Genomic DNA, 14,882 nt, shown 5'->3' on the forward strand with positions numbered 1-14,882 from the left:
GAGTACAGTAAGCAAGTTAAAGGAAGGAATTGTTTCTTCCTCAAGGGCAGCTTGAAGGGCAAATACTGCAGATGAGCTCTATCTCAGTAAATTTTTTGGGGAAACACCTGACATGCATCATAAATATTTAAAAGGCATCATCTGTTTGGTAGGGAGGTACTGTGTCCCCTGACCCTCACATGCAGTGGCCTTGGGCTGCAGGTCCTGGTGTGCTCCTGGGAATGAAGGCTGAAGCTCTGTGGCCATGTGAAGCTATACAACACAGAAGGCAGGTGGGCTCTATACAAAAGGTCTCTTGCCTCTGCGGCCTGACTTACACCCAGGGAATTGGGGACAAAGACTTAGAGGAGAGACATGTGGATGAGAGACATCTGGGGAGGTTGACAATGGCTGCCATTACCTTGATTTGTATTCTGATTTTGCTCTTTTTATCCCAGACTTGCCTGGCCCTTTCTACTCCTTTCTTGTGTTTCTCTTCCACATAGTGCCTTAGGTTTCTGGCAAACATTTAAGCCTCAGCACCAGTTTAGAGCCAACACTGTTTGACTGGGCACATTCCCATAAGAGATAGATAATTTGGGTCCTCTTCGTGGGAAACTATTAGGAATACCTTTTCTTCTTTCTCTGTGCACAAGAATTCTATTAAAGTTTGTCACAGCTTTGACTTTCTGAACATGGATGGCAAGTTTGGAGGTCCCTGGGTACTCCTTGGGCATGCACTAACACTGACCCAAGAATTTCACTTCTAGAACCTTAGCCTATAAATCTGCTCACAAGACAGTTACCAAGTTCAATCTTTTTCAAAAAAGCAAAACATATACTGTCCATCAATAAGATGTTATTAAGTAAATTATGCTATATTCAGACAATACAGTACTCTATGCAAAGATATGGAAAGACTACCAAAATAAGTTAAGAGGAAAAAAAGAAAATTGAAGCATATGCTAAACATGTGTTAGAAAAAATGGCACACATATTCAAGGTCACCTGTTTATGTAAATCATGCCTCAAAAAGGCTGACACTCTCCCCAAAAGAGCAACAACAACAAAAAACATATTTGTATATGCACAAAAGAGTTCTGGAAAAATGTGAAAGAAACTAAACAGCGGTTGCCTCTGGGGAAAGAGACTAAGAATTAGAGAACGATTACATTTCAATAAGTATACTTTTATTCTATTTGAATGTTCTATTATGTTAATGTAGTGCTATTTCAATTAATTGCTTTTTAATTGTGAATAAAGAAAATATAAAGTGAAAATGTAAAAATTTTAATGTGGCAGAAAGTTGTAATGTAAAAACCACTAAAACATATACCAGACTTACATATAAGGTCAGTTCTCTGACTCAAAAAGATTTGGGAGAATCTGATTTATGCCTTCATATTCTTGAATATTATATTTTGTAAATAATGTAATCTTCGTACTATAGGGAGTTTCTAAATAATAATCTGGGCAAGAAGACCAAAACCATAGAAAGAGAGAACATAGGCAGAAACTTCCTCAAAATATTTATTTGACAAATTATCTCTCCCAAACTGCATGGAAAGATGTACTGGTCCACTAAAACAGTCACTGGAATGTGAACCCTGACTCATGTCCCTCATTCAGATAGAGATGTATTACAAGCAGTGCTTATAAACTCTTTAAGGATTTTTAAATGTTATGGCTAGGAATCACTCATTTACATTCTTAGAATTCAACTGTTTTGTTCATTTAGTAATATAAATAAGCAAATTGAGTTTGCCTCACAAACCAAAATACTTGAGACTTAAAAAAAAAAAAATCAGGGCCCTCCCTGGTGGTGCAGAGGGTTAAAGCACAGCACTAAGAAGCTAAAGCCACTTCAGCATGAGTTCAATCCCCACCCCAGAGGTGATCCACATGGTGTGGCAGACTTCTCCTGACCCGCCCGCTACTCCCCTCAGCAGTGTACTTCATCAGTTGGTCTGTTCTGCTCCTCACTCTGTCTCTGGTGAATTCTCTCACCGTTCCTGCACCTCTGGCCTGTACCCCAGTTCTGTATGCATGAATAAATAAATAAATCTTAAAAAAAAAATCACTATCGCTAGTCCGTAGCCACATACACCAGTGCCCATCCCCGTCTGGGTATACACACACCTCTTAATCTCATGACTTTCATCTACACTCTGAAGCAGACCAAGGTTTGAGAATCACCTAGTCAATACCAATCCAACTTCCTATGGGAACATGAACTTCAAACCCTACAGGGCCTCCTCCCTGTATTAAACCATGTCCAATCCAGTTTGATTTATAAAGTATGACTGAGTCCGAGCATGTGGCTGAATCATGGGCCTCTAGGATATACTATTAAATAAGATGACTCTAACCACAGCCTTATGTTCTAATCTTCCCTATTACAGCATTTTTAAACATTTAATATAATGAAAATGATGACCCCATTAAATTCTAATGCAAACAATGAACAAGATAATTGTTATCCAACTACCATTCAGACAAGTGAAAAATTCCTGGCTGTCTAATTAGAAAATATGTAAATGGTTTACTCGCGAATACAACCTATTCCAAAATTTTACTCTTACTTGGGTAATATCTAAACTATGCTTATAAAAAGAATGCCAAAGGCCTTAAAAGGAGATTTAAGTAAATGAATATGATAAATTAAAAATGAGAAGAACACAAGCAGAAACTAGTGAATAGAAATAATCTCTCTTCAAAGCCTCACACATCTCACTAGCATTTTAGTCTTGACATACTTCAGTGTCCTTCCGTATCGCCACCTTAGGCTAGTCTGGTACTGCTGCACATTCTGCTCTGTTCTTTCTTGCCTGTAGGTGCACAATCATGTTCATGCCTGCTCAGCAGAAATGCTCTCTCGCTGAGCAATACTGGGCACTACTGTTTCAGAACCTGGCCTTCATCAAAGTTTTAGGTTAAACATTGGCTTGAAGAAACTGATAAATAAGAACTTTTTTAATCAAAAATCCAAAAGCACGCAATTAAGCAGGTATGCTTTCATAGCAAATCCAAACACAACACAAAATTTACAGGGAAAACTATTGAGTAAAAACAACTGTGAAGACAAGACTTTTAAAATGTGATTATTGTTGTCCAATATCCAAAAATCTGTGTATATTGATTTTTCAAAGTAACTTTTTCTTTCTTTTTTTTGGGTAAATTGAGAGACTAAAAGGTAAAAAATATGTGTAGCTCAAACCTATTCATTTAATTCTTACAAATCCTGGAAGAAAAGTACTCATGGTTTAAAATTTTTTAAAAAGGGTCTTATTACTTTAAGCGCAGTTTTACAGGTGAAAGGTTTCTTCTAGAGAAAGAAACCACATAGTATTTTATGAGATACAGGGTAACTTAAATAAAAAAACTTCAGCAACAAATGTAAGCATTGAAATCTGACATATAGTAAATGAGTACTAACAAAAGAAAACAAACCAAACTAGGAAACCATAGTTTCAAGTTACACAACTCCAAAGTTATCGCTCTGCCAAAATAAAAGTTCAAAGAAAATAAGATCCAAGTTGTCTAAAGCAATAAAAACTCTTTAACATTAAATTTCCTCAGGATCTTTAGAATCTTTGATGTATACAGACTTATTTAAATATGCACCATACATATCACAATTTGTAATTATAATTCTTTATAAGTATTGAGAAAATGCCTGGAAATCATTGTTTTTTAAAATAAATTCTTTTAGAAGACTAGCTAGCTTCTAAATGTTTTGCTTCTACCTGAAAATCTTCAAACAGAGCAGAGCATACCCTTGAAAATTCATTGTGACATAAATCTTTTAAATATAACAATCCAAATATTTTTATTCAAAGGCTAAGAAGGCATTATTGTCACAGGTAGAGAAAGTGTCCAGTTACGCTGCCCTCTAATGGTGTCGGGTTTTAAGTCACATGGGGAGTACAGTGTGAAGATCACAATGTCTGCAACAACTAAGCCCTTTGGCACTGTTACTCTAGAAGATCTGGTGCTTTGTTTTGGATAATCTGATCCTGGTATTTCTTTTCAATTCACCTCTGTTGAAATAATGTTACTTAAAGGAAGAAGACTATTAAAGTATTTGAAAGGGGTGCAGTATTTTGTAGATGGATGTTGAGATTTTTTTTTTTTTTTAAATAAAGGGGTAGGGGAGGAAAAGGAGACAGAAAAGGGAAGTGAAAAGGAAGGGAGAAGAAAGGAAGAATGGAATTGTTGGTGAAACATAACTTAATTAAAATCTTAACTTTGTAATTTGTTAGCAGTATGATCTTGGCTAATCTCAAGTTTCTTATCTGTAAAAGTAGAATAATAATGGTTTCTGGTTTGAGGCATTGTTGGGAGGCTTCAATATGATGTATGTAAAGTACTTAACAGTATGCAGCTCGTGGAAAACTATCAAAATATATGATCTACTATATTAATTAGTATTTTTATTGTAATCATGTAAGTTTCTGAATTTAATGAGTTTATAATTTAGGTTTAGTCTACTTAAGAATACATTCAGGCCCTCCCTGGTGGCGCAGCGGGTTAAAGCACAGCACTAAGAAGCTGAAACCACTTCCGCATGAGTTCGATCCCCGCCTGCCCCGGAGGTGACCACATGGTGTGGCAGACCTCTCCTGACCCGCCCGCTGCTCCCCTCAGCAGTGCACTTCGTCAATCTGCCTGTTCTGCTCCCTGCTCTGTCTCTGGTGAAGTCTTTCGCCACCCCTGAGTCTCTGGCCTGTACCCCAGTTCTGTATGCACAAATAAATAAATCTTTAAAAAAAAAAAAAGAATACATTCAGTTCTTCAATATGACATAATCGCAAAGCTAAGAAAAATAACAGATGAAGAAATATGCCATTTTCAACAATATTCTCTAAGGATTTAGTCTCTTATAAAGGATTATGAGCATGAACTCAAGAGCAACAGAGCTACATTTGAAGCAGAAAACCCAAATCTGGTTTCCAATTGTGTGACTTTGGACAAGTATTTACTCTGTGTCTCAGTTTCCAGCTGTTACCTGGGATGACAATATCCCCAGAGAGGTGTTGTGAGAACAAAATGAATTAATATACATAACTTCCTTTAGACAGTGCCTGACACTTAGTAATTGCTATGTGAGTGTTAATGTTGGTTTAGCTTTTAATAATTCTCACTGGGAAACTATATACTACTCAAAAGTTGGCTACTGTTACACGCAGTTACTCACTGGAGTAATTAGATGAGATGGATGTGGAAACTTGTAAATTCCAAGTATGCTCTGAAACCCTTCCATTCTCTATCTACACCACCTTAATTGACTACCTGTAGATTCTGCATAGCAGTTTACTATCTGGCAAAATCCAAATACATTACTATCTATATGTGTCAACATGAGTACATTAAAGCTTAAAGGTATGATTTCTAAGTATTGTAAAAGCTTTTATTTTTTACTTTTTTGCATATAGTTAAGTGGTTATTTTAAATTTGGAAATTATACAAACACATCTAAAGGAAAAAGACTTCACAAATTCCATACCTGTATTTATGAATGATGGCATTAAATAGTTTTCCGTCTCTCCAGCAAGTGGTGAAATTTTCACACCGTATTCCAGTATAACCCTCTGTTGCCTGTTGTGTCCATAGTAATAATCTCTCTTTTGCAGACATATCCTCTGACTCTCCAGTAACATGGATATCAGATATCTAAACATAATAGACAGTGTTAAGCTATTACAAAGGAAGGAAGGAAGTTAATTCATGAAGAACCTACTACGTGCTAAGCTCCGTACAAGCATATACAACTCTGACTTGAAAATAATTTTCCCCACAATACATAGAGGAACACTGAATTTTAAAGAGAGAAACAGTGTAACAGATTGTAAGATATAATTTAACCCAAGAATCTACCTTTTTATACAAAAAAAAAGGTAGCATTTCATAGCATTGAAAATTCTGCTTTACCCTTTATAAATCTAATCTGTTAAAACCACTTAAGCAGATGTTTTTCTAAGTTCAAATGGACCAAACCTACATTACCACCTGCAGAGCAGAATTTGATCCAAAGGTATTTTGTGTAAAGAAAAAAATAGGGAAGTAGTACTCTCTCACAATAACTATTTTATATAACAATTTGGCCTACAGACTTAATTTTCTCATGCATTCTTGAACAGTTAACTCAAAATGAATCCTTTATCAACTTTTTTTTTAATCTGTATTTTGTTTTAAACAAATTTTCTCAAAGTCTCTTCTATTAAATAATAACTAAACTGGTCACCAGTTCACATGATTTCCATTTTCCCAAGAACCTCTTTGATAAGGATCATACTTAATCTACTGCTAATGATAAAAAGGCACAGTTACCAGGGGTCACCCAGTAATTCCCAATCTGGGATTAACACCATCAAACAACTATTCCTTCAGCAGTGTAGGATATAAACCAAGATATCAAGAAAACAGGTGGCAAGTCAGGATCAGGATGAGCAAATAAGAAATTGGAAGGAAGACATGAAGAGGTACCAGCCATTTTGTAATTAGTGGGGGAAACCACTGCAGTGGTTGGCTTCTACTCCAGGCCCCTAGTCACAGTTTTGAATAATACATTTAATGTCTATTAGTGTTAACATCCTTGTCTCTAACATGAGAAGGTAAGAAGTAGAGGCAGAAAATGTTTAATTTGAGACTCTTCACTCTGAAGTCTTACTCAAAAGCTATAATGGGGCCCTCCCTGGTGGTGCAGCGGGTTAAAGCACAGAGAAGCTTAAGCCACTTCCGCATGAGTTCCATACCCGCCTTCCCCGGAGGAGATCCACAGGCAAGGCAGACCTCTCCTGACCCGCCCGCTGCTCTCCTCAGCAGTGTACTTTGTTGATCTGCCTGTTCTGCTCCCCACTCTGTCCCTAGTGAATCCTGTCACCTTCCACATCTCTGGCCTGCACCCCAGTTCTGTATGAATAAATAAATAAATCTTGAAAAAAAAAACTATAATGGAAACTCAACACAAAAGTCAGAGGTCACAACAGAGTAAAGCAAAAGAAAACAGAGAATAAAAAATCAAAACTAAAAAAAGCCTTTTACAGGCAGCAAAGCAAGGCTTAAATAGGAAGTCTCTTATTCCTCCCGGCTGTCACAAGAATCAGAGGTGTGGCCTATCTGGAGGCCTGGGGCAGAAAAGCTGCACCAGTTAAAGCCCAAGCTAGTCCTGGCAGCCCCTAACAGCACCAACCAGAGACAGTGGTGGGTGCCCCACACACCGTTTTCCAGTGATCAGCAGAGCAGCTTCCCCCTCAGCCATAGTCTATGCCATGTTCTATGACAATGAGAATAAAAGTGGAGCAAAGTGTCTCAATTTAATCATATTTCCTAGGATTCTGTGTCAATCTCCTTCATAGGGTAAAGAACTGTATGCATGAACACATAATAAACACAGGAAGGACTTCTTTTTTCCTAACATGAAAAAAACGAGCTGAAAATTCACCAATATTCTTCTGTCCAACTTGCAACTTAGATGCTCATCTAAAATTAAGCTAGAAAACTTCTCTGGCATATTCTTAGATTCAGTATCAGCTCCACCACTGAACAAGTGACTTTACTACCTTAAGACTGCTGAGTGTAATGCCTGGCATACAGTAATTGCATGCTCAATATGTTGGCCATTTTACTGCTGTGGTTATCATTAACCTTTTTCACAAAGGGGGAAGCAAAATTTGGTTTTAATTTTCTTCCAATTTTCTTCCTATAAAGAGGAATAAATAATCCGCTACCTCAATTACAATCAAAATCTATGAAAACAAGAGTTCAGAGAAATTAACCTAGGAAATAGTCTAAATGAGAAAGCTGAACTTCTAGATAAAATTTCACAAGTTCCTCAGTCGCTACAAATTATAAAAGCAAATGCTTTTGGGAACTATGATTACAATGGAGTAGGATTGTGGTATTTATAAATATATAAAGAATGGTAATGGGGTGAAGAGAGGACATGGCTAATTTCTGCTGGGTCAAAATCATTCCACACCAATCCAATCAGAAAATTAATTACAAAAATAATAACTTATATCATAACTACCTAGTACCAGTTTAAGTTTAATAGCTTCAAGCACAGTACAGTATTTAACCCATGGAAGGAAAGATATTACAAAAAAAGAAATTGAGATGTCTGACACGCAATCTAATTATCAACCAAGAGAAAATAATATATCCTTATTAAATAAGTTTCAAACACGCACTTCAGATTTTTGCTCACAGTTAAGATTTCAGACTATTACATATGCATATACTACTCAAAAGCTAGAATTTTAAAATCCATATCCAAGTATGTTATGAACGAAACTTTAACACATCAAAGACTATACCACATCATTGCTCTTTCACCTTCTACTATTTCCCAATGAAATGAGTATCATATCCCCACACAGAAATTTTAGGTATTTTTATTATATACTGTTTATCACTAGCCATTATCACTATCTGAGTATCGAAAACTGTTCATGATATCACGCAACCCAAACTAAAAGGAAAAAGAAATTAAATGCTAAAAATTCTTAGTCTGCAGTTGTCATTCATATGCCTAGATTAGAATTCTGTATATTCAGTAAAAGAGCCTGAATCCTTAATCACTGGCAGGTTAGTGGTGGTTCCACATTCAGGATGGATTCTAGGAAGTAATCAAATATGCTCCCTTCAAATGCTTGCGGCAACATGGTAAGGATCAGAGAAAGGGTTTCAATTCAGCTGCCTGTGTACCCTAGCTAATGACCCAGAACTACTCATATAATCTTTTAAATATACATTTTCCTCATTTTTATATTTAAATGATGATGGAACAGTTACTTCCTTGAATTGTGCCAAAGATTAGCTAGATCAAATGCACATCAAGCAATTAGCACATTGCAAATCATAGAAAACTATTACTGTTACCTACCTTCTCCCACCACAATTTTTTGACTAATATTATTACTTAAAGCATCTCACCAACAAGCTGTCAGCTGATATCAAAAATAAACAAGATTTACGAGAAGTTCCTTGGAAACTTGAAGCCCTCATGCCTCACCATCCAGGTCATTGTTGGCTACCAACCAAATTCAAGTTCTTTCTGTCACTGAGCCTCTCATGCCTTCTCTCCTGACCCAGATTGCCACCATTCCCAAATTATTCAAAAATATCTATTTCATTGTAAACAAAATTTCTTATACCGTCAGTACCTTAAACATCTTCTACCATTTTAATGAACTCCAGGTCTCCCTCACTGTATTAACTCAAGTCTCAGACACCCCAGGAGCACAAGAAAGGCAGGTATATTCTAATAACCCTAATGATGCAAACCCAGTATGTTTCAAACAAAGATCTCATTTTCTACATTGTGGGCCTCATTGCATCATCTTGTTGGTCTCTCCGAAAATGATCCTTACATCCCCGAAAGGCTGGCCACCTGGCTCAGAGTAAGCCCATCTAGCCTTCATTTTCTCTCCACTTCAACCATTCAAATACCTACTAGTAAACCACCACCTTCAATGCCAACAGTTCCCCATTTAATTTCTGATAGCAGTGTCTTGTTCTTGTAGCACTTTCACTCCCCAACTCTAGCTAAACAATTATCTGACTTCAACAACATTTCACAATCCTAGATCTGTTTAACATGTCCCAACCTTTGAGACTCTATCTTTACCTCCTCTTCTGTCTAGTCTATTCTACATGATACTTCCTTCAACCAATACACTTTCTCATACCCTTGTTCTTGCCCTGCAACCACCCAGGCAATCTCAATTTTGATCAAGTCAGCTATACATCTTCTCTTGTCTGAAGCTTGAAAGTTCTACTAGAGAAACCATACTACTACCTGGGACAATTGCCACTACAAAAAAATTCCATGTCTTGAACCTCAACTAGAGGGTCCAAGAAACCTAGCAATTCTTTTGGTGTCCACATCTGGCCAGTGTTTCTATTCCTCACAATATCCCGTTCAATTCTTCACCATTTGCCTAAAACTCCCTACTCCATCAATAACTCTTCTATTTCTAGCATTCACTTTTTCATCTTCTTTACAGAGTGAAAAGCAACATGAATAAGAATTCCCACACTTCCCTAGTTTGTTACATACAACTGTGCTTCTTTCTGTGCCCTAAATCCTTCACTTCTTGCTTGATGGGAATCTACTTCCATCAATTATCCCTTCTCATTATTGACCTACTCCATTATTAAAAATGCCAATATCTCTGCCATTATTTCCTCTTACAATGTCTCTCTCTGTAGTAAAGCAACATGATGAAAGTATTTTTTTTAACTGTCTTTACTCCTTAGTGATTTGTGATTTACACCTGCAATCACTCTAAAAGTAAACTTAACAGAGGTGACCACAAGAGAATGAGGGAGTTCTTGCTCATGATTCCATTTTTCTCAGTAAAGAAGGAAATGACTGTCTGTGGAACAGAACAGTAGACATGATGAGCACAGAAGAACAAAACACATGGAAACTGAAGAGGTGGACGAAAATACATAATGAGAAATCATCTATCAACTCCTCTTTGAGTCTCTAATTGTGTGCCATCTTTGAGCATTGGTTATACACCCATCCTCGTGGAACTTAAAGCCTACTGATAGGAAAACAACATGAAGAGTTCATGTGCTGTTTTCCAGTCCCTCCATTTTCTAAACCTGAACTCTCCAAGGTATCTGTCACTGCCTATTTTTCTACCCTCCTGCTTCCCTGATGTTTCTTCTTCCTTGTTTTACTTCTGCCTCTATGGTCTTCCCTTCTCAGTCTTCATCAGAAGTTCCTCTGTTTACCCAACCTTTAATGCTGTTCCCCAGGGCTTGGTCCTCAGTTTTCCTCTCTCCTTACTCTCTTCATACTAGTGATTCCCAAATTCCTATAACCCATCCAGACCTCACCCGTAAACTCAAGAACTACAAATTTCAACTCCATAGTGAATACCTTTGTTCAGTTAATGCTACTCATCCTAGGGATAGCTTGATAGCCCTGAGACTTTAACCCCTGAGTTACTAGAGAGGCCCAAGGCACTATGCATTTATATATGTGACTCTACCTGTAGAATGCTCTAAGCAGCCCCTACATCACTTCATTTGTCCTTCTCCTGAAGGAGGTCCAGCTGATACTGCCTCCAAGGCCTTTGTGTGAGACATCCCACTATCCTCTGTTTCCACAGCAGTACACATTGTATATCAATATTTCTGTTGATGTATCTTCTCTACCTTCTAGCAAATAAGCAAGCATATGCAAAATAACAATACCCTGTCCATTTTAGTGTTAAGGTACTTAACTCAAGAGATAGCTTGGCATATAATAATCAGTTAGTATTTAATGAACATCTGACCTTATGCATTAATTCATTCAGGCAACAAGATATCCTTGACCACTACAGGATTTTTATGATAAATGCAAGTAGTTTTCAAACCCTTGATGAAGGCTGGTTTTCAAAGAATAGTTCTGGGCTCTAAAAATACTCAATATAAGGAATTTTTAAAAACCACTTGGTCAAGTTAGAAAGTGAGTCATCCATATGTGGATTTAAAAGTACTACTCCTACCAATAATAAGAAAATAAAATGCTCAGAAAAATCTAATTATTGGGATAGGAGGTCCTCAAACCCATGTGAATTATAAATCTGTTTGGTGGTTAAATTCTTAGCTTATTTTGAGCCCTCTAGGGCATTGAAAAAAAAAAAAATCCAAGAAACTTTATCTCTTTGTTCCACATAAACAAGATCAAAATCTGAAATTAAAAAAAAAACTGAAAACTTAAAAAAATCACAATCAGCAACAACAAAAACATACTTTTCATTACATTCTTCTGTCTCTTTCATACATTATCTCTATGTTTACAAACAACACTCTATTACCTTTTCTTCTTTCAGACAATATGCAGTTTTTAAAATCTTATTAATAGAAGTAAAGAAGGTTAAGGGGCTGCAAGTTTTGTGGGATAATGGAGTATGGGATAGGGAGATTCAAACACAAGTTCTTACAGTAGCATAACCACACATGTCTACTTACAGTTATTCTGGGATGTGCTAGTTTCACTGTGCAGGTCAGACCAAGTGATATACTGAGCAGTCTCTACATGAAACTCTCTAATGTGAACCACAGTCTCAATAAAATGCTAAGGGACTCAACACCTAAAAACAGACTATTTTGTTTCTGCAATTTGGGAGCCTAAGAACTCAGTAATGGAACTCTCAAAACATAAAACAATGTGCTATCCCAACTCTTCTAAAACCTTCTCATCCTGCCAAACACTCTCTCAGCTGCTAGCTTCACACATCTCTAGAAAAGGGAGAGTCATCTAGTGACATAGATATATTAGCTGTCATTAGATTACTTTTAAGAGATAAGGTAGTTTTATAAACCCTTTTCTCTTTTGTCACTACCAACTATTGAGTTAGCTGTTAACTTTAGTCTGGACTACAACCTCTAGTCTCCTATGTCAATATCAAACACATCTTCTTAAGAAATAATAATCAATACAGGCCTAAAAGAATGTTGGGCTCAAGAAAGACTTCTTGAACTAAGTCTTAGTGTGTAGATAATAAAGAACCTCCTAACTAGCCTTGCGGTACCGAATCCTGCCCGACTCTCACTTCACAGTCCAGTTTGTTCTTTAATCTGCAGCCATAGCATTCTACGTAGGTCTTGGCTAATTTCTCCAAGCTCAAGACATTCTCCTATTCTACCATCAAATCAGTGAACTTCAAACCACATGAAGCACATGAATCCTCTTTCTTAGGGTCCTGGATTCAAACTACTTCTCCCCTTGGAATATTTTTCCTAATTCAGCCCAACATGGTACATACTGGATGCTGAAAAACTATGTGTTGAATAAGGAGAGAAGACAGCAGAGAGGAAAAGAGAGGAAGAGAAGAAAAGGAGGAAGAAGTGTGGGAGGGAAAATAAGTATGAAAGATCAGAGAGCTAATATATATTTTTATTTGGTATGAATGAGTTTGAACATTTATATAAACCTGGCCATTTCAGGAAAATAACCAGGGTTTTCCAATAACCCTCTCTTTGCAATAATAACAGAATGCTTGACCAGAAGTAATTACAGGCCAGAGATCACTCAATAAGAACCCAATGCCAGTCTGTGAACCAGACCTTTATGAAGTGATTTTTCTAGAACAATTTCATAAACTTGACAGTGCACAGCCTCTAACTGTCTTTTCAATAAAAGAAGACAAGCCAAACTATCCCTCTCACAGCTCACTCTGATTTCATTCACAGTTTATTACTAAATAACCCACTTATTGCTAAACAAACCAAACAGCCTCACTGTGTTGGTCATCAGAAGCTCTCAATGTAAAAGCACTCTGAATAAAGTCAATGCTACCAGACAACTGGGCGACATGAACACCCTATATTTACAAATGTTGTCATGGTTCTGGAATGTGCTACGAAGAGCCAACTCCAGAGTTGAGTCAGATACTCCCTAAAAGATGATTCACATTTCTGTAATGTATGTGCTTTATTAGTCTATACAAGGCAAGTAATGCAACTTTTATTTTAAAAAGACTTTTAAAATAATCATATTATATTGCAAAGATTAAATAGTCTAATCAAGTTAGTTATTTAAATAATTTATGTGTAGCACCATAAAAGGCATTATTTCTGAAGTTAAGAAAACTAAGATATTGTGCTTAGAGGAGGCTATAAATATAGTGAAGGATGAAGAAATCAGGAGAACTCAAAATGAAAGAACAGAGTCATTTGGTGAAGTCCCTCATTTTCTGATGATTATCTTGAGAATAAAGGATTTAACATGAATGTCCACGATCTCTCATTCTGCAAGCTGAGCAAATAGGGCATGAAACCAGGGCCCCTAAATTCCAGTCCATAATCTACAAGGAGAGAGTAAAATTTCTCCTTCATATTCAGGAAAGAAGTGCTTATACTCCCATTAATTTTGCCTCCATATCAGTAATCAACAGGATGACCCTTTTCAGTTTATTCTCTGCTATGAAAATGGCCACATAAAACAATATGCAAGGACACACACCAGTCATGCATCAACCCCTAAGATCAAGACCCTTTTCCCTGGAGCCTTGCAGCCTCTACATAGACCAAACATCTGATACACAGAACACTACACGCTTTCAGAAGCTTTGTTCCTGGATTGCTCACAAAACCTAAAGGTCTGGACACACAGCTCTCACTTTCTCCCCACTGAGCAGTGTATTGGCCCCTGTATTATGTTCTCTTCCTTTCTCATACCAGTGTTGCTCTTAATAGTGCTCTTGAAATGTATTCATACTAAGGTGTAAAGGACCAACATTAATGTCAAGAATTGGTTTCTTTCAGGGCATTTCTGTTCCAACAGCTGGCAAACTTTTAAGCTGAATATGGAAAAGAGGAAAGTCAGCACTTAATAAATACTCTAAATATTTGCTGAAGAAATAGGAAGAGGATGGATGGAACTAGGGGGATAGAAGATGGCACCTACTTTGCTTCTTCAGAATTCTTAAGTCCAGAGGACAGAAAGTGGTCTATTCAAATTTTGAAAGCTTGTGGAGCTATTTAGTAGCTGATTACAAGATGATTCTTATTTTCTACAGATAGTAGTAGTAAAGCAGAAGTTATAATGCACCTTATAACTTGTCTTTTCACATCTATTACCTCATTTAATCATTAAAACAAAAAGCCACCCCTACTTTACAGATGGAAAGTAAGATATAGGTTAAATTTAATTTTTTAATTGAAGATTTCATAAGTTCTCTTTCTTCTATTACACACCTGTAATAACTTCCTACAACATTCCAGAAATGAACCATCTCTATCAGTGAACCATCTCATTTTACAGAAGCAAAAAACGACTTAAAAGACACATACTACATACAGAAATGACTACTCAAAGGTTCTGCCTTGCAGAACACAAAATCTGTATTGATTCATGAGGTTATATTTTTATTAAAAGTAAAAAATTAAGAGAC

At 36.7% G+C, this 14,882-nt stretch overlaps 1 protein-coding gene across 8 annotated transcripts in view; it reads right to left on the reverse strand.

Moving 5' to 3' along the window:
- DST (dystonin) overlaps positions 1-14,882 on the reverse strand; it is a 408,501-nt gene that overhangs the window by 173,586 nt on the left and 220,033 nt on the right. For all 8 annotated transcript variants that reach the window (XM_004673588.2, XM_012720777.1, XM_012720771.1 and 5 more), the window contains one exon: positions 5,486-5,652. In XM_004673588.2, coding sequence (XP_004673645.1) covers positions 5,486-5,652 — 167 coding nt within the window. The remainder of the gene's footprint in view (positions 1-5,485; positions 5,653-14,882) is intronic.

The sequence above is a fragment of the Condylura cristata genome, unplaced genomic scaffold (assembly GCF_000260355.1).
Source record: "Condylura cristata isolate star-nosed mole 26May11 unplaced genomic scaffold, ConCri1.0 scaffold00001, whole genome shotgun sequence".
Lineage (NCBI taxonomy): Eukaryota > Metazoa > Chordata > Mammalia > Eulipotyphla > Talpidae > Condylura > Condylura cristata.